The sequence below is a fragment of the Mustela erminea genome, chromosome 5 (assembly GCF_009829155.1).
Source record: "Mustela erminea isolate mMusErm1 chromosome 5, mMusErm1.Pri, whole genome shotgun sequence".
NCBI lineage: Eukaryota > Metazoa > Chordata > Mammalia > Carnivora > Mustelidae > Mustela > Mustela erminea.
In genome coordinates, this window is record NC_045618.1 from 31507877 (window position 1) to 31525898 (window position 18022).

Sequence of the window (18022 nt, forward strand, 5' to 3'; positions counted from 1 at the left end):
GTTTCATTACATGGGCCCATGGGCCCTCCTTCCATTTCCCCTGGGCCCCCCACACCCACACCCCTACCTAACACTACCTGCTCCACCCATCCTGGGAAGGGTAGCTGCCAGCAGCTGATGCTGGGGGGCCTCAAGGGAGCTAGGATACACGGGCCCTGGGCCCAGGTTTGCCTCAAACTTGCTGCATGACCTCTGGCAAGTCCCTTCCCCTGCTGGAACCTGAGATGTCACTGTCCACTGGGAAATATCTTCTGCTCTATGCCTTGGGGGCTATTGTGCAGGCTGAAGGAGAAAATGGATGCCTTGCCTTCAAGACCAAAGTTCAACTGAACTCAGCTGATGCTGACTGGGGTTGTTCATGCTCTACACCTCAGGGGTGCTGTTGGGTCTTTGGGGGAGCTAGAGTCAGACCTTGTTCCCTCTCGAGCTCACCATCTTCCCAGGTGATAGGACACACACACACACTCCTATGATCCATGCGGAGGTCTAAGCAAGTTGTGGGTTGTGGGTGTTGGGGTGTCAGAGAAGAAAGCAACGACCCTTGACAGGGGGAAGGGAGGATCTGTGGGAGGAGGGCCATTCCAGGCTGAGTGCAGCAGAAGGGAAGGCTGGCCCAGAGAGGACAGCATGCGTGTGGAGCACAGCTGGGCATCCAGAGAACCTGCAGAAAACCTGTGGGGGTTGGGGCCGTGAGCCAGGAGGAGGGGATGAGGCCTTGTGTCCCCGGCTGCCAGGGAGGGCTTCAACCTGTCCAGGATCCAGGGGAGGGGTCTAGAGCTGGGCCAGGCTTGCCGTGGCTGCTTCTCACAGGCTGAGCTGGAGATGCCTGAGTGGAGGCGCTGCGGTGGTCCATAAGAGACGAGGCCAGCACGAGGGCAAGGTCTGCGGGATGGAAAGGGGTCCCGCGACAACCTGGAGACCGACTGGCCGAGGGGGCTGAGACAGGGGAGACGACGGTGGGCACAGACAACTTCTCTGCTTCTGTTTCATCAGCCGGGAGCTCTGCCTCAGTTCTATAAGGAGGGCAGGCCAACAGGAGCAGCCTGATGGGCAGTGGCCGCCCCACAAATGTGCGGGATGCAGGGTACGAGTAATTCCTAAGTCCCACCCTATTTCGGGCCCATGGGCCCAACTATCCCTTCACTGACCAGTTTTGCCATCATCAGCAGTTCCCAGAGGGGTGACGCAGACACTATGCCCTTCAACCATTTCTGTCTGTCTGTCTCTAACCAACAGAACCCGCTTTGGTCCGGGTGCCACCACAGGTGATGCCACGCCCCTCCTCAGTGATTGGCTTAGAGCAGGGCATGTGATCCAATTCTGGCCAATGAGACTAGAGGGGAGGTCTGTGGAGGGGCTCAGGGTGGGAGGTTTCCAGCGCTTCAGAAAAGCCAGGGGTGAGAAGGGGAGGCTCGCTCTCTCGGGTCCTGGTCCTGTCTGGATGAGGGTGCCGCGAACGTTTTGCCTCCATGAGCTGTTAGTCAACTGAAGATGACAATTCAGTGGTGCCGGAGAGATCCTGAGTCCTGAGGACGTTGTTGAGATGGTGCATTAACCGATTCTGGCAGCATCCTATGCGGGGGACCTTTCGCCAAGCGTAACAAGTAACAAGGCATCTTTAGATGCCCCTTAAGTCCACGGGGTTACTTGTAGCCAAATATAACAAGGGCAGTGGTGAGGCTGGCTTCAGGGGGCATCCGACAGTAGGGGAGGGGCAGCTCTGAAAGGGACGAGCCCCCTGAACCTCGACCCTGGGCTTGGACGCTGTACCCAGCTGAGCCCTTCAGGGCCTCCTAACAGCCCAGTAAAGGTAGGAATCTGGAGCTGCAGAAATTGAGAAGGCTGCCAAAGGTCACGTAGCTACTAAGTCACAGAGCAGGGGTCAAACCCAGGTGGATCAGGCCCTCAAATCCCCGGCCGCAGTGCTTTGCCATGGGGCGGGGGGGCCGGGAGTGGGCAGCTAGTGGGAAACCACGGCGACTCCAGACACCGCCACCCCTCAACTCAGGTGAGGACCCCGAAGTGTGGAAGGGGCGGGAGGGGGTAATGTCAGCCCGTGACTGGTATCCTTTCGGGTAGAGTTCCGCCCACTCCTATCTTGTACCACAGAAACCCCGCCCCTGTCCCTCACTTCCAGGAGTTCTCATCCTGGCCCAATTGCCATGTTGTCTAGCGAACGTCAACAAATGTCTGCCGTCACTGGACCGTGGGCCTTGAGTCTCACCCATGCACGAGGCACTGGAGGCAAGTCTCTGTAGCTAGCGGCAGCTCCACTACCAAGACTGGTTCGGCAGCAAAGACAGCCAGAGACAGCCCGGATAGGGAGGGGGCTTCCTCATTAAGGCAGCCAGCGCCTCCTGCCCCTTGGGACCACCTGCTGATTGGTTCATAATTTTCTGGGCAAATGCAGGGCCATGTGTGAGATGACTCTGGGGAAATCAGGCCAAGGATTGGTTTGGGTTTGAAGCCTCTGTCCCCAGGGTCCCCCCCCTTGTCCCACCCCTCCTTGCCACCATCACTCTTGTCTGTGTCTGAGCCTTCAAATGCCCTTGCCTTTACATGAAGGCTGGGGACTCAAAGGGGTGCCTCATTCTGTATTTGCCATGCCAGACATGAACAGTGGTGGGCAGACAACAGGAAGGACTTCCCAGGCACCCCTGTCTTCTTCAAGGCCTCTAGGAATGTTGGGACCATCATGTGCGGCAAGCTCCAGCTGAAGTAGACACGATGGGAAAGGACTGATCTGGCCATTCCCTGGCACCCAGCCACAGTCTGCACACCCCACCCCAACATCTTCAATGTCCTGTGCATCCTATCTCTGCTCCTGTGATCTTGTTTTCTGTCGCCCTGCACCATCTGTCCTCTGTTAAAAACCCAAGAGTCTTATGTGTGGATACCCACCCTAATTCCCCAGACTTCACATCTCTCTTGTCTCAAATAAAAAAAATGTTTTTATTGTGGTAAAATATACGCAACATGAACTGTCCCATTTTAACCATCTTTAGACACACAATTCAGTGGCATTAAGTACATTCACTATGTTGTATAATCATCACCACTATTTCTGGAACTTTCTCATTAACCTAAACAGGAAAGTCTGTACCTATTAAACAAGAACACCTTGCTGTCCCCTTCCCCCAGTCCCTGGCAACCACCATTCTCCTTTCTGGCTCTATGAATTTGCTTACTCTAGGAACCTCATCTAAGTGGCTTCAGACCATATTTGTCCTTCTGTGTCTTGTCTCCTCTGATATTTCCAGCTCTGACCGTCCCACCGGCTTTGTTATTACATTACACATTATATTGTGTTGATGTTTGGGTTTTTCATGTGTGGGATATCCATCTTCACTAGACCAGGAGCGCCCCGAGGGCAGCTCCTCCATAGCACAGAGAGGCTTGGCTCTGGGTAGTAGCCAGTTCAGTAAATTCCTTAACAGTCCAGGGACTGAGGGAGTGAATCAACCCGTGGGTGAGACACTAGAGGTACAAGCCCAGTGACAGGGTGTGTGGGGGAAGGAGCCATACCTGAGGGCACCCGTTCTGGCTGACCCGAGGAACATCAAAGTACATCACAGATGAGACAGGGAAGGAGAGTCGGGTGATGGGCAGCCCTACGAACGCTGGATCCTGCTTTACCTGATGGACCCTGGGGAGGCAAGGAGACATGGGTCAACCCACGAGTGTAACAGGTGCCCAGGGCTCTGGGCTCTGTGCCCCAGCTCAGCAGCCAAGGGCTCCCACGAAGATGGACTGTGGACTGATGTGAGAGAGGACGAGGGGGCCGGGGCCTGGATACTGGGACAGGGGGTGGATCGCTGGCCCAAGCCTTGGGAATGTTCAACCAGGTCAGGAGATGGGCTGCAGCTCCCAGGCTCCCTTCCCATCACTCACTGTGGCCTGGGCCACACCTGAATGCCCCAGCGACCCCCATCTTTAAAAAGCCTCGCCTTTGGAAGTCCTTGCCAGAATGACCCACTCCGCGGTGGCAGTTCTGGTTTAGGCTTGGTGGGGCACAGAAGCTGTAAGTGCAGGATTCGGGGGGGGCAGGAGGCTAGGAGCATGTGGCGCATGTGCTGAGCGTTTAGGAGGGCCAGGAGTGAGTGAATCAATCAGCTTCATTCCCTCAACAAGCAAGGAGTGTTCCCAGGTCATCGGAACTCAACAGATGGTGTGTAGTGGAGTCCCGTCGGGCCATCAGAGTCAGCGGAAGTGACAGAGCAGACAGCTGATCCCCAGGAGTTGGTGCTGTCACAGAGGACAGTGCTGTGTGACCTCTAGTGACCAAACTACCCTCAGGAAGGGCATCTGTCTGAGGACTGCAAACCCACCCAACCCCAAAGGTCATCTGGGGAGGAGGGTCATGAGCTTCACGTGGGGCCCCGGAGACCCTCGGGAGGGTAAGGAAGGGGACTGGTGGGCAAGGCTAACAATCATGAGGTCATGTGAGCTAACCCACAGGCGGCCTTCTTTGGGGACAACCACTGGCTGGAGACTTGGCCTTGCACTAGAACAGGAGGGGGGACTGGGATGTGGTGGGTATGGGATGGGGAGGCAGGTCTGGAGGAGCTGAGGACTGCTCTCCTCCTCCAGCTGCTGGCTCCTCTGCAGCCTGCTCTCGAGAGACTTCTGAGGCACCCCTTTCCATGGACCATGGGCAACCTCCTGGGACCTCAGGCCCAAGGGGAGGTTTGAAAGGCCTTGTGGAGGATAGGTTTCTAGGGCTCTTGGGATCATGGTCTGTGGTGACAATGACAGCCTTTTGCCTCCTCTGTCCTCTGCCCTCCTTGCCCTCCCCTTGCCCACACCCACCTGGGCCCCACTCACTTAAAATCACTGTAGTTGGGAACCACCCTGGCAATGACCACCATGGGGTGTGGATTGTTGACCAGGGGCTCGTTGACTCCCCGGAGGAAGACCTGGGGAAGAGAAGAGGCAGGTGAACCTTGGGTAATTTGGGGCCCTCTTGGGGACAAGGCCAACCCAGCTGCCATCTTTTGCCCCAATAATGAGCTCATCCCTGCCTCCATCTGTCTCACTTGTTTCATTCTCTGCTGCCCTCCTTCAGGCTCTGAGCTAGACATTGGGAAGGCAGGGGGAGAAGACAAAGATTCTGTTCCCACACACCTCCACTGCCAACCCAAGAGACTCCTGATCCGGCTCCTGGCTCTCGCCCCTTACCCACAGAATGGGCTCACATGTACCCCTCTGCCCTCACCTAACTCCCCCAGCTGTGATTCCTGTGGCTCCTTTTACTTCTTTGACCCCCATCACTGGCCTCTATTCTTCATCCAACCCATCCCTTACCCAGGCAATTTGATACATGATGGCAAAAACTGCTTTTGTAAAAATGAATTGAACTATGTCATTCCCCTGCTTGAGACCAGGAATGACCATACTCCCACTGCCATTAGAGTGAATTCTGTCATTCTTACCATCATGGCCAAAGCCTGCATGTTTTGACCTGTCTGCCCTAGGCCCACATTTCTACCAATCCCCAACTCCTCCTTTGTTCCAGCCTCTTTTGTCTCACCCCTCCAACAGGCTGATTTGTTTCTGCCTCAGGGCCTTTGCACATGATGATCCCTCTGCCTAGATTCAACATCCCCACCCCCAGTGACTCAGTGGCGGTGGGCTCCTTCTTTTCCTTCAGGACTTAAATGTCACCACCTCTGGCAGGCCTTCTGCGACCACTCTTCCTAAAAGCAGCCCACCCCATTCTCTAGCCCCTGGATTGCCTCTTCCACAGCATTCATCATGGCCTGTGTTCATTCTCATTTCTTTCTTGTTCATGTTCTGTCCGTCTGAGTAGAACCCAGGCTCCACAGGCGTGGGGACCATGTCTGCCTTGTTCACTGCTGTTTCCCCAGCTGTTAACAAATGTCCCTGGTACAGAGTAGGAGCTCAGTTTGTGTTTTGGGGAGAAATGAGCTCCACTGATGGAGGAGAAGAGTGGAGGACAGGGGAGGGAGATGCTGAGTCTGCTTCGGAGCCAGAGAGAGAGACAGAACCTCTGATGCCTGGGAGTGGGGGAAGAGGGGCCAGGCAGGGGCCTCAGGGAGAGGCTGGGCTTGAGCTGTCCTTGGAGGGTAGATGGGGAGCCTAACTATGGAGTGCTCCAGGGAGGAAAAATAGAAAGAGAAGGGGCTGTGAACACAGCTGAAGGGCTCCTCGCAACAACTAGGTCACTCTGTCACCGTGGCCAGTCCCTGATCCACTCTGGACCTGTGGATCCCAGCTCGTACACTGAAGGGTGGGACCATACTGTCTCCAGTCCTCCTAGTTCTGACCTGCAATGGGAGGACAGTGCCTGGGAGCTGGGGCTTCCTCTGGCTCTTCTCTCTTTCCTCCTCCCTGAGCACTCCCTCCTGGGCCCCTCTGCCAGGACCCATCTTAGCTGGTGGACTGTAAGGCCTTCAAATAATAGTGCTTAGGGCCATTCAGCACTAACGGGGGCCCCTGGAGACTGACTCCCTGCCCCAGATTCAAAGGACAGGATCTGGTGAAGGTGATTCAAACTTTGGGTGGGGGCAAGAGTCTGGGCGGAGGGAGTGCACTGCAGAGGTGTCAGGCCCTCATGCTCACAGGGACACCAACAGGTTTAGGGACTGAAAGCAGGTCTCTGAGAGGTTGAGGGGTGATGGCTAATTTACACCTGGTCCGTGCTGCATGGTCAGGTGTGAATGAGACAGCTGCCGCAGCACACCAGCTCATGACAGCTGGTAAGTGACGGAAGCAATTTCTCTGCCCACTGTGCTCTCCAGTCTGCTCTCTGGACCAGAAGTGGGGGGCATCTGTGCTGGGGACAGGGAGTGGGCGCACTGCTGGAGACCCTACCAGGTAAGTCTGGGGCTGGGGTAGGCATGGGGCAGATCGTCGGAGACCCCTGCAGGCTGGGGTTCTGCTGGGTCTTAAGGGTATGACCTTCTCACTGTGGGGCGTGGCCTGGCCAAGCTGTGGCCATTCTTCCTAGTTCTTTGTGTGTTTGTGTATACGTGCATGTGTGTGTGTATACATGAATGTGTGTGTATGTGTGTGTATTGCTGGCAGGTCTCAGGAAAGGACGTGATGGAAAAGGGAGGGAGAATGGACCAGAGGGAGGCATCCAATGGGGAAGGAGAGGTGAGGGTCAGGACCTCTGGACTTGCATCCCAGACTCTTTCTTCTTGGGTCCTGGTGTCCCCAGCTGTGAAATAGGAGTCCAGAGCAGTTCTTATAGTGCTGCGGGGTGGATCAGATCAGCCGGGCTGGGGCAGGGGAAGCCCAGAGTTTGGGCCTTCTTGGTGACCCCCGCCCTCCCCATCCCATTCAGGCCAATGCTGCATTTGAATCTGTCATTCCTGGCAGTTTGAAGGCCATGGGGGAAAGGGAGAGGGGGCAGGTTCCTGGGCATATTTCTGGAGCATGGCCCATCCTTCTGAAACCGCTAGAAGGCTGAGGTTGGGGTAGAAGTTTGGGGATGGTGTGTGTAGAAGTTAGGTCCAAGCTGGGCCAGGCCTGGAGGAGGCTATGTAAATAGCTGTTGAATGGGTGAATGAATGCCTAATTAGAAGGCCAGCCAAACCTCTTCAGAGATAGGACTCGAAGAAGAGGGGAGAGGCCCTAAAATTTGGGGGATTGTAAGCCCTAGATCAGGGGTCACTACTTCAAGAGGGACAGACTAGGAGAGGAACAACTTTTCCTCCCCGCCCCCCCCACCAATCCCGTGAGATTCAGGCAGACATCAAGCTTTGGAAGCCTCCTGTTCTCCATCCTGCCTGCAGTGTGTGAAGCAGAGCAAGAGGTGGCCAGGTTAGGGTAGGACTGGGGACCTGGAAATGTTGGGAAAGATTAGACATCATTTTCATCTCCATCCCTATCCCCATCATCCCTGAGATCCCAGAGCTTGTTCTTCGCAAAGTACGTGGGATATTCTGGAAAGGCCCTGTTGCTTTCTTCCCCAGACTCCCCTCTATGAATCACAAAGTCAAGCCGGTCAGAGGTGGTGAAGGGCAGGGCCTGGGGACTGCTCAAAACTTGCCCTCCCAAACCGGGACCCCAGTCCCCATACCTCCAGAGCTGTGTGGTTGTTGCCGATGTAGCGGGGGAAGAAGCTCCCCTTCCGAACGATGGTGGTGTACAGGTGGGTTTTGTCAGTGGCTCCCTCAGCTTTTCCAGACTGGGCCGGCTGGGGTCAGGATGAGGGAAGAAGACACACCAGGAGGAGAGTGACTAAGGGGCAGCCCCCAGCCATAAATCCAGCCCTTTGCAGACAATCACTTGGTATTGCTCCACCGGGGCTCCGAGCTGATAATTAAAGCTCATGGTCCCTGCGAGCCTTTCCAAGATCAATATAATAAATCTTCCCTTTTCTATTTGAATATTTCATCGCCCTCATAAGGACCACGGCCTGCCTGCTCTCTTTGTGGAGCTGTGATAACAGGGCCTGGGTTGTAAGTGGCCAGAGAGCCAGAAGGCCTGGGTGATGATCGCAGAGTCATAGCTGAAGTGTGAAGCCTTCCAGGCGAGTCACTCATCTCTCTGGCCCTTCCTGTCCTTGCTTGCCCCAGGTACCTCCTCCAGGCTTAGGGAAGGGGCTTAAGAAGGTAAAGATCCCTAGGTCATGGTCGAGAAGGTGTTTGGAAAGAAGAGCAGTGCAGGGCTTGATGGGAAGAAAGGAGGGGAACTAACCCAAACTCAGCCCCCAACACTGGCAGGTGCTTTGCCAGGGTTAGGCCGATAGTTGCTACTGATTGTTCAAGTGCATGCTCAGTGTCTATTTTGCTGGTGAGGAATGGGGAGGCCTAGGGGATTAAGCAGCTTCCTATGGATATACAGTTAGCAAGAGGCAGACCAGGGATAGGAACCTAGGCAATCTTGCATCACATTGTTCTTTACTCCAAACCACAAGAGGGGCCTGGAGTGCACACTGAGGGGAAAGTAATGCTCTGTTCATCTTGGTCCAGTGCCAGGCACATAGTAGGTACTAAGTATTGAGCCATGAGTGAGTGAGTTCTCCCTTCCACCAGTCATCACTGCGGAGAGGGAACGGGTGGGGGAGCCGTCCTGGGAAGTTCAAGCCATGGACTGGGATACCTGAGGCTCCCCACTCCAGGCTCCTGCCCACTTGCCTACTAAAGGGGTGCCCTCCAGGGGGCACTTTCTCTTCCACCTGCCCCAAATCTTCTGGACCTTATTCCAGCCAACACACTATGTGGCAGCGCAGAAAGAAATGACATGGGAGAGAGGTGGCCAGGGCTCACCCTCCAATGTGCTACTCATCTGCTCTGTCACCCAGGTTGACAGGATTCCTCTCTCTGGGTCCCAGTCCTATGTATGCAAAATGTAATTCGCCTTGAGGATTAGAGAGGGTGTCTGGCCCAGGACTGGGGACATAGTAGGAATTCTGTAAAGTAGGCAGAGAGGAAGGCACAGAGAGAGGGGAAAGCAGGCTCCTCGCTGAGCAGAGAGCTCGATGCAGGGCTCGATCCCAGGACCTGAGCTGAAGGCAGAGGCTTAGCCCACTGAGCCACACAGGGGCCCCTAGTACCCCCCACTTTTTTTTTTTTTAAAGATTTTGTTTATTTATTTGACAGACAGAGATCACAGGTAGGCAGAGATGAAGGCAGAGAGAGAGGAGGAAGCAGGCTCCCCGCTGAGCAGAGAGCCCGATATGGGGCTCGATCCCAGGACCCTGGGATCATGATCTGAGCCGAAGGCAGAGGATTTAACCCACTGAGCCACCCAGGTGCCCCAGTCCCACTTTAAAAAAAAAAAAAATTTTAATTATTCATTTGACAGAGAGAGATACAGCAAGAGAGGGAACACAAGCAGGGAGGGGTGGGAGAGGGAGAAGCAGGCTTCCTGCCGAGGAGGGAGCCCCATGCGGGGCTCTATCCCAGGACCCCAGAATCATGACCTGAGCCGAAGATAGACGCTTAATGACTGAGCCACCCAAGCGTCCCAGATCTAGTCCCACTTTAAACATACATGAAACCAGAATGTATCTTTAATTGGTATATTCATTTAATGAAGTAGATGTTCTAAGCTGTTGGGCTGTTTTACAGAGATGTATTCAGAGAATTCCAAATTCTCATTGAAACCATTCTTATCTACCTGCCAGAAGCTGGGTTTCCTGAGCTCCATATGTTCCAAGACTTGTCATATTGCAGGGTGAGCGTGGGAGGCTCTGAGGGTACAGCAAGGGGGATAAAGGGATCAAGGTGGGTCCCCTTACCTATCCCAGGCCCACAGGGACTCAGGGCCCTGACTTACCTTCACCAGCTCAAAATGGTAGGGGTGGAAGACACGCAGGTACTTGATGGGGATTTGGTAGGACAACAGTTCCTCTTTCTTTTTATTGTCCATCACCTTGAGGATCACATCTTAATAGAGAAAAAGGAGCACAAGCTCAAAACAAGGCTTAGCTGACCAGCATCCCTCCCAGTGTGGAGGAGGTAAGATGTTGCCCAGAGCAGGGAGCAGGGGCCCTGCTGAGGAACGAACATGCACATGTACACATGTGAGTCACCCCCACACACACAAAACACACACACATTCACAAGTACCATTTGAGCCCTGGCCCAGGGCAAGTCTCCATCCTAGGTGCTGTTAGAAACCGAAGATGCAATTCTGTCCTGCGGTCCAGAAACTCCCAACTCAGAGATGGACACACCTGGCATGGAACCCCCATATCAAGAGACACACATATGAGGGCATCTGGGTGGCTCAGTCATTAAGCATCTGCCTTCGGCTTGGGTAATGGTCCCGGGGTCCTGGGATCGAGCCCTACATTGGGCTCCCTGCTTGGTGGGAAACCTGCTTCTCCCTCTCCCACTCCCCCTGCTTGTATTCCCTCTCTCACTGTCTCTCTGTCAAATAAATAAATAAAATATTAAAAAAAGACACACATATGATGGCAGAGACATGCACAGAAGCAGGAATCATACCCTTTCCTAGGAGCTGCTTCCCTTAGTCACAGACGCTCTCACCAGCTCCTCAGGCAGGAAGGGGAGGACTTACCTCCCACATGTTGTAAATGGGGAAACTGAGTCTCATTAAAGAAACAATATCTGCTCAAGAAATCTCTCAGTAAAAATACCAACAAAAGTCTACTCCAAGGAAATGAAAACTAGTCTAACACTAAGAACAATGCACCACTTAGAAAACTCCCTCCAAAGAGACTACATTTTGTTATAAAATGCATGAACTTCAGGATGAACTCTGAGGGGAATGCCAATGACCTGGAAATAAACATGCAATCCCGCTTAATGAGCACCTGCTGTATACCAGATACAGGGATGACATGAGTCACTATTCCAACAAATCCCCACCACAACCCCTCAAGAAGGAATCACCATCTCTGTTTTTATAGTGTGATTAGTGGAGTGGAGAGTGGTAAATAACTTGATCACCATCACAGAGATAGTAAATGTTTGATGGGAGACTGGGTTTTTGATCCTGGAAACGTCTTTCCACCCTGGAAGTCTGAGGTTTGAGGAAGAGGCAGGGGAGAGAGAATGAGAGAGATGGAGGAAGGAAGGATCTAAAAGATTTAGAGAAAAACGGGCAAGGCAGGATGGGAAGGACAAGTGTAGCTGATGGAGACCAGAGCAGACCCTTGCCCTTTGCCTCTTTCCTGAGAAAAGGACATATCAGCACCAAGGACAGCTCAGCACTTGGGGCTGGATGGATCATTTCCTTTAAAAAAAAAAAAAAAGATTTTATTCATTTGGGAGACAGAGAAAGCACAAGCAGAAGAAGAAGGAATAGCAGGCACCCCACTGAGCAGGGAGCCTGATGTGGGGCTTGATCCCAGGACCCTGAGATCATGACCCCAGCTGAAGGCATTCGCTTAACCAACTGAGCCACCCATATGCCCCTTGGTGGGTCATATGGATTAATGTGTGGAAGAGAAGGAGGAGGAAGAGCATTTGCTAATTACTCTTCCTTTCTTCCTCTTCCACACAGCTACCCTGGATACAGAGAGAGGGAAAGACACTTGCCAAAGTCCCTCAAGTGCTGGCCATATGGGATCTGTGTTAAAAGGAAAGAAAGCAAAATGGGTACCCAAAAGACTTGAGGTTGCCTTGAAAGAAGTCGAGTAAGACAAAGGATTTGAAGTGAGCAAACCTAGTACTAACACACCAACTTGCTCGGTGACCTTTAGTCAGTCACTTAACCTCTCTGAGCTTCATTTACCTGCTCTGCAAAATGTCAATATTTTAAAAAGGAAAAGCCTTGTCCCTCCTACTATTGTTGTAGGGAGGGAAATGTGTTTTTCAAGCTATGAAATTCTAAGCAAGTGCTCCTTGTAGCTGTCACTATTTTCCTCCTCATTAACCATCTGTAGTGCTCCGTGTACTCACCCAGCCCTGAGCAGAACTGAAAAAACTCAGCTGGAGGATTCCAGTGCTCCCATCCAGAGCTTCAACAGTAGCTACGGAAGCTGTAACCCCTCATGGCCACTACCTATAGGTCCTGAGTCCCCAAATCTGGTTGGAATTTGCTGAGGCTGAAAGAAGAGGTGAACGTCTTGCAGTTTTCCCCCTACCCCAATCTTCGGAGCTCTGTGTGGGCAGCCAGCAGACGAGCTATAATTGGGGGGAATGGACAGCCATCCCTCCCTGTTCCTGTCTCTATGCTACAAACACGTTTCATCAGCTTCTTCTCTGGGCACTGTGCCCCTCCAGCCTCCCACGGCTCCCTTTGTGTGGCCAACAAGCCATTTCTGCCACCCGCTTGCTTTGGCCCTGACATGGGTCTGCAACTCTCCTTTGCTTTTCATTAACACCTCCTTGAGCTACCTCTTTCCCTCCCCGCCACCTCTTGGCTTGGCCCCCATCTTCCCCACCCCCATCACAGACATCACCACAGCAACCGGTTCCAACCAGGTTTCAAGGAGCATCCAGCGACTTCAATCTGCAAAGAGGTGCCTGCCAACGTTCCCTGTCTATCCAGTAGGCCTTCCCTACCCTCTTGTTCTTTCTGCAATGAGTCCCGTCCCCTCTCTGCTGCACAGATGGGTGCTAAGGCCATTGACTCATCATGTCCTTTCCTACAGTCACCCCAAATGTGCAGAGCTCAAGGTGGGACGGGATCCCAGATCCACTCACCACAACCCCTAACACACATATATACACAGACTATACACACACATACTTCCAGGCAAACACCACCTCCCAGGTAAATCTAGGCACAGACACAACACACTGTTGCAACACACACACACATACATACACACACACACACACACGACACACACGACACACAGACATGCAAGCCTATGGCACAGTGACAAGCACATAGTCACACATATCACATTCACACATACACGCGGGCCAGCAGGCAGGCATTCACAAACACATGCACACACAGGCACACACATACATGTGCATGAAATCCTAGGTCAATTTTTCCTCCTCTCCTACATATTCTTAGTTCACCCAGCAGCCCCACCTATCCCTTTATAGGCAGAAAAATATTCTCTGGCTTGACCCAGAAGTAGCCTCTTCCCCTTTTATTGATGTGCCTCCTCCCACTTTGCTTCTCTCCTCTTCTCCCATCTTTAGCAGCTTGCTTTCTGTTCTTCCTGAGGCAGACAAGAGTTCTAAGGCCCCAGTGAGATTTCTAGGGGAGAAGTAAAGCCAGTCCTCTGAGGGAAGGACCACCAGCTAGAGGAGAGCCTGAGCAGAGATATTGTGGGCATGTGTGGGTCTGTGCAGACTAAGCCCAATGCCGATCCCCAGTGCTGTCCTGGCACCTGCCTGTCAATACTCCTGTGTGCCCAGCCTGAGCTCTCGCCCAAGAGCAGAAACCACGAGTGCACACCCATACATTTGAACGCCTGTACCTGGAGATTCTGGTATGAGCCCTGCCTTGAAAAACTTAAATTACCTACAGTGTTAGAATTTGCTAAAAGTCAGGGACTGGAAAGACTTCCAGGGCCAGAGGAGCAAGAACTAGTTGGCAGTTTCTACAAGAGCGCACCATGGTTCTCAGGAAGCACAGGAACACTGCTATCTGACAGTGGGCAGTGCTGGGGGAGATGGCAGGATAAGGAGCCAGTCTAGGGAAGCAGTTAGAGCCCTGAAGCTGCAGTGGGGACATGTATGCTGATCCTAGGTCCTCCACTTATGGACCACATGAGCTTGAGCTGGTTATTTCAGTTCCTTGAACCTCAGTGCTCCCATCTAAGCAATGGGAGCAGCATCGCTTCTCCCAGGAGGTGTAATTCCAATGAACAATGCATGGGGATGTTCCAGGAAGCTGTAATGTGCTGTTTCAGTGGGAGACGGCAATAATAACAACCATGAAAATGATAACAGTGGCCATAAAAAGATAAGCTTTCATTGTCTGGAAAATTCATTTATGTGGAACAACTCATTTTTCGAGCAGACTGAGGAGATGAGGCATGACAGTATTATAATTTTTTTTCTTTAAAGTGCTTTTAACTGAGCCCAAGGTGGTGTTTGGGTGGCTTCCAGCTGAACTGAGAGGCCAGCCTCTGCCTCACACCAGCCCGCCCCCCCCCCCGCCCCCGCCTCACCTTCTCGCCCTGCATCCTCAGCTTGGAGCTCCACTTTGACTGTGTCCCCCCAGATGGGGGCTGTGGTGGGCTTGGAGGTCACAGATGTGACTGCCTTAGCATTCTGGTTCTTCATGTCCTCTGATGTGGTTTTCCTGGGGAGGGGAGAAGCAGGCTGAGTCAGAGGAAGGGTGTCCTGCCTGCTGAACAACTGTCCATAAATCTGAGCAAAGGGAGGACAAAGAGTAAAGAGCTCCCTCCTAGGCAGACACACACTGGTCATCCCAGGCTCAGGGGACACCGGGCCTCTCTCTTCAGATGCGCTGATGGCCTGGGTGACCACACTGTCTTGCTTACCACCGCTGAGGCCTTCCTGTGGACTCAGGCACCAGAGGCCAGGAGTGGGGATGGGAGCAAGGAGAGACGCCTTGCCTGTCTGACTTCCTGTCCCCTGCCTGGCCAGGGCTCCCCAGCAGGCGCCTGTGTGCAGACTCCCCATCCTGACTCTTCTCTAGGCTCTGTCCGGTGGGAGGAAGTCTCTGGGCTGGGCAGCTGTGTGGTGCCTGCCTGGCTGGCTTCTCCTTTGACCTTCATTTCCCTAAGCTGCTGGCCCAGATTCCTGAGGCTCAGCGCAGCTTCCCGGGCTCTGAACCTTTTCAATGGAGCACATGCCAGCTACCGCCTTCGGCAGCACCCACTGTGCACAGGGCCCTGGGCTGGACGCGAGAAGCTGGGCATGGGACAGGGCAGGGGGCGGTGAAGGGTGGTTCAGGGCCCAGTTGTCCATGGTGAGGTGGGAGCTTGGGCCCTCTGTCACCCAGTGCATCCCACAGGTGTCTGAGTTACATGTCCCTCAGTTCCCAAGCTATCAACCAGTTCAGTGAGAGAGTTAATCTTTCTTCTGTTGAGGATGTTATTATGTTGGGGCTGTAAATGGTGCAGCTACATTAACTGCAGCAATCATGGCTGAGGAATCATCCCAGAGCCCGGAGCAGGGGAGCCACAGCACGTACTAGGGAGGGGGAGGTGCTGCCGCTGGTTCTCCAGGCAGAAGCACAGATGGTGTCCTCACCAGCCTCAGAACCGCCCCCGGAGGCCCCCAAAGGGAGTGTGGGGCAGGCGAGTTGGCCCAGAAGCTCTGAGCCAATGTGCCCCACGTGGTAGCTAAACCAGCTCGTGGTTTTCCCAGCCCATCCTACTCTCTCTCCTCCAGGAAGGCTTCTGGCTCCCCCCATTCCCCAGGTCCTCATGGCTCCCTCTGTCCTCTGGACCTGAGTGACATACCGGCCTGGATCTTTGCTCCCCACTTGTCTATAGGACTCCCCTGGACAAGCATTCTTGTGAGACTCTGGTCTCACAACTGGAGACACCTCGGTGAGGGGGTGTGGTCTCTGGCCGTTGTGACCAGGGTGTGGAGTCCTGGAGAGAGTACCGGCTTCAGAGTCACACACAACTGGGTCTGAGGCCGCAGCTACCTCGTGACCAGGCCACCTGCCCTCTCTGAGCCTCAGTGTCATGCTCTGTAGGTAGGCCTCCCTCTCAGGGCTGTTGTTAAGGACTGGGAAGAAACCGTGTTAAGCTGCCAGCACACAGGAGGCCTCAGTCCATGTTATGCCCTCCTGGGGAAGATAAGCTGGGTGTTTCTCAAAGTTCGCTGACCCAGGGCAGCCTGGCAGGGCCCAGTGAGCGCTGAAGGAGGGCTGAGATGCAGAGGGGCGCGCCTCCCAGACACACTGCCTCCCCACTCCTGCAAAAGGGGCCCCCTCTGGCTGAGGGGTGTGTGGGAGGCTGCCAGGCTGGAGAGAAGAAGCCATTAAGGCTGGAAGGTAATTGGAGCTCCCTCCCTTCCGACGTGGTGACCTCTGCTCACTCAGGGCTGCAATGGGAGCCCCTTCCTCCTGCCACCCTTGGTCTCGCACTCTGCATCAGGACGAAGTCAGTCCTCTACGCCGCAAACACCCAACCTGATCCTGCGGGGGCATGTGAGCCTGTGTGTCCCTGGGGACTTGCCAGCACCCAGAAAGGACAGACACAGGGGTGAGCAGGGGACCTGAGTCACACGCAGTGCAGTGTCAAGACCACAGGTTGGCACCCAGGACCTGTACTTGCCAGCCTGTCCTCCACCCTCCTGAGAGGTCTTCAGCCCCTTGTCCCCTCCCCTTCTCACAAGCTCCTGGTAGGAGGGACTCCAGGTGGAATGAGATGGGGACAGGCGATGGACAAGGCCAAGGGCACCTGCTGGTGCTGACTCTGTTCAGGCCTAGAAGGGGTTAAGCAAGCATCAAACATCTCTGTCCTCCCTTTCCTCCCTTCGCTCTGCGTGCACCAGAGAGGTCTGTCAGTGCTAGGTGAGTGGAAGCGAAATAACTCAGGAGGGGTGAGACCCCTGGGGAAGGAGGGAGGCTTTTAGCAGGTGGAGGGAGGCTGTCAGGGTAATGGCTTTTCCTGGCACAGCTGGTTCCTTCAGGCCTTGATGCTATTCTAGAAACTGGAAATCTAGATGGGTGAAGGGGGCCAGCTCACTCCTTGCTCCTAGTCCCCACTCTGCCCTCCCAGCTGGGCACGTGGGTGGCTGGGTTCTAGGACCTCCAGCCCCTGATGGGGTGAGGTCTCCCAGGGCAGTTTCGGAGTCCATGGGGCATCTTAGGGACCTGCCCCCACAAAGCTCAGCTGTAACAGCAGGGTCCTCTCTCCTACCCCCGCCCCCCACCCCTCCCCAGAGGAGCTCCAGGGTGCTGCCTGCTTTCCTGAGGTTCAGACTTAATCCAGCCATGGGGGGAGCAGTCACACCAGGATGGAGCTGGGGTTGGGTTCAGAGGCACCGTGTAGCCATCCTGGGTCCCAAGCTGCCAGGAAAAGGAAACCCCTCTCTGCCAGGCCCACCCCGCAGCACACTAGAAGGGTACGGTGGATGTTTGGCAAAGCAACCAGGAGGCTCCGGGGCTCCCACTCAAGCAGGGGCTGGGGGTGAGGCCCAGGCACATCTGTGAGTGGGAAGGAAGAAGATGGATTTTGCTCTCCTTCTCTGAGGCTGTAACACAGGGAGGGGCATGGGCTCCTGGGGCTGTAGCTGTCAGGAAGGTGAGCAGGGGGTGAAGCGAGGGGCAGGGCCAGGGAGGGTGAGGGCAAGCTCCTGAGCCACTCTCCCAGCCACCACCCAGCCTCTGAAATGCCCTCTAGAGCACACACATCTAGGAGTGGGATCCATGTTGCCACTGTCCCTGCCTCTCCTCTGCTTCCCCTCCCCCAGCACAAGCATGTGTGCTCACATATGCACACATGTGTAGAGACACCCAGCCTTCCCTGGGGAGGTCTGTGGTCCTCTCTGACCTCGTTCCTTCTCTAGCCCGCTTCTCTCCACATCTATGTGCATTGTCCTCTGAGGCCAAACAGGAAGGAGGGCAAAACCCTGCCCTCATACCTCTGGCCTTGGCCAAGCTCCCTGGGGATTGCTGGGCCAGAAGTTATAGCCAGGGATCCACAAAAGAGGAGCTAAGATCCTAGGCAGGAAGGCTGGGT

At 54.3% G+C, this 18022-nt stretch overlaps 1 protein-coding gene across 3 annotated transcripts in view; it reads right to left on the reverse strand.

Moving 5' to 3' along the window:
• The window catches only part of CCDC33 (coiled-coil domain containing 33), a 101500-nt gene that overhangs the window by 53658 nt on the left and 29820 nt on the right, over positions 1-18022 (reverse strand). For all 3 annotated transcript variants that reach the window (XM_032342463.1, XM_032342462.1, XM_032342461.1), the window contains 5 exons: positions 14525-14658; positions 10252-10361; positions 8048-8164; positions 4825-4916; positions 3526-3646 (listed from right to left, as the gene is read on the reverse strand). In XM_032342463.1, coding sequence (XP_032198354.1) covers positions 3526-3646; positions 4825-4916; positions 8048-8164; positions 10252-10361; positions 14525-14658 — 574 coding nt within the window. The remainder of the gene's footprint in view (positions 1-3525; positions 3647-4824; positions 4917-8047; positions 8165-10251; positions 10362-14524; positions 14659-18022) is intronic.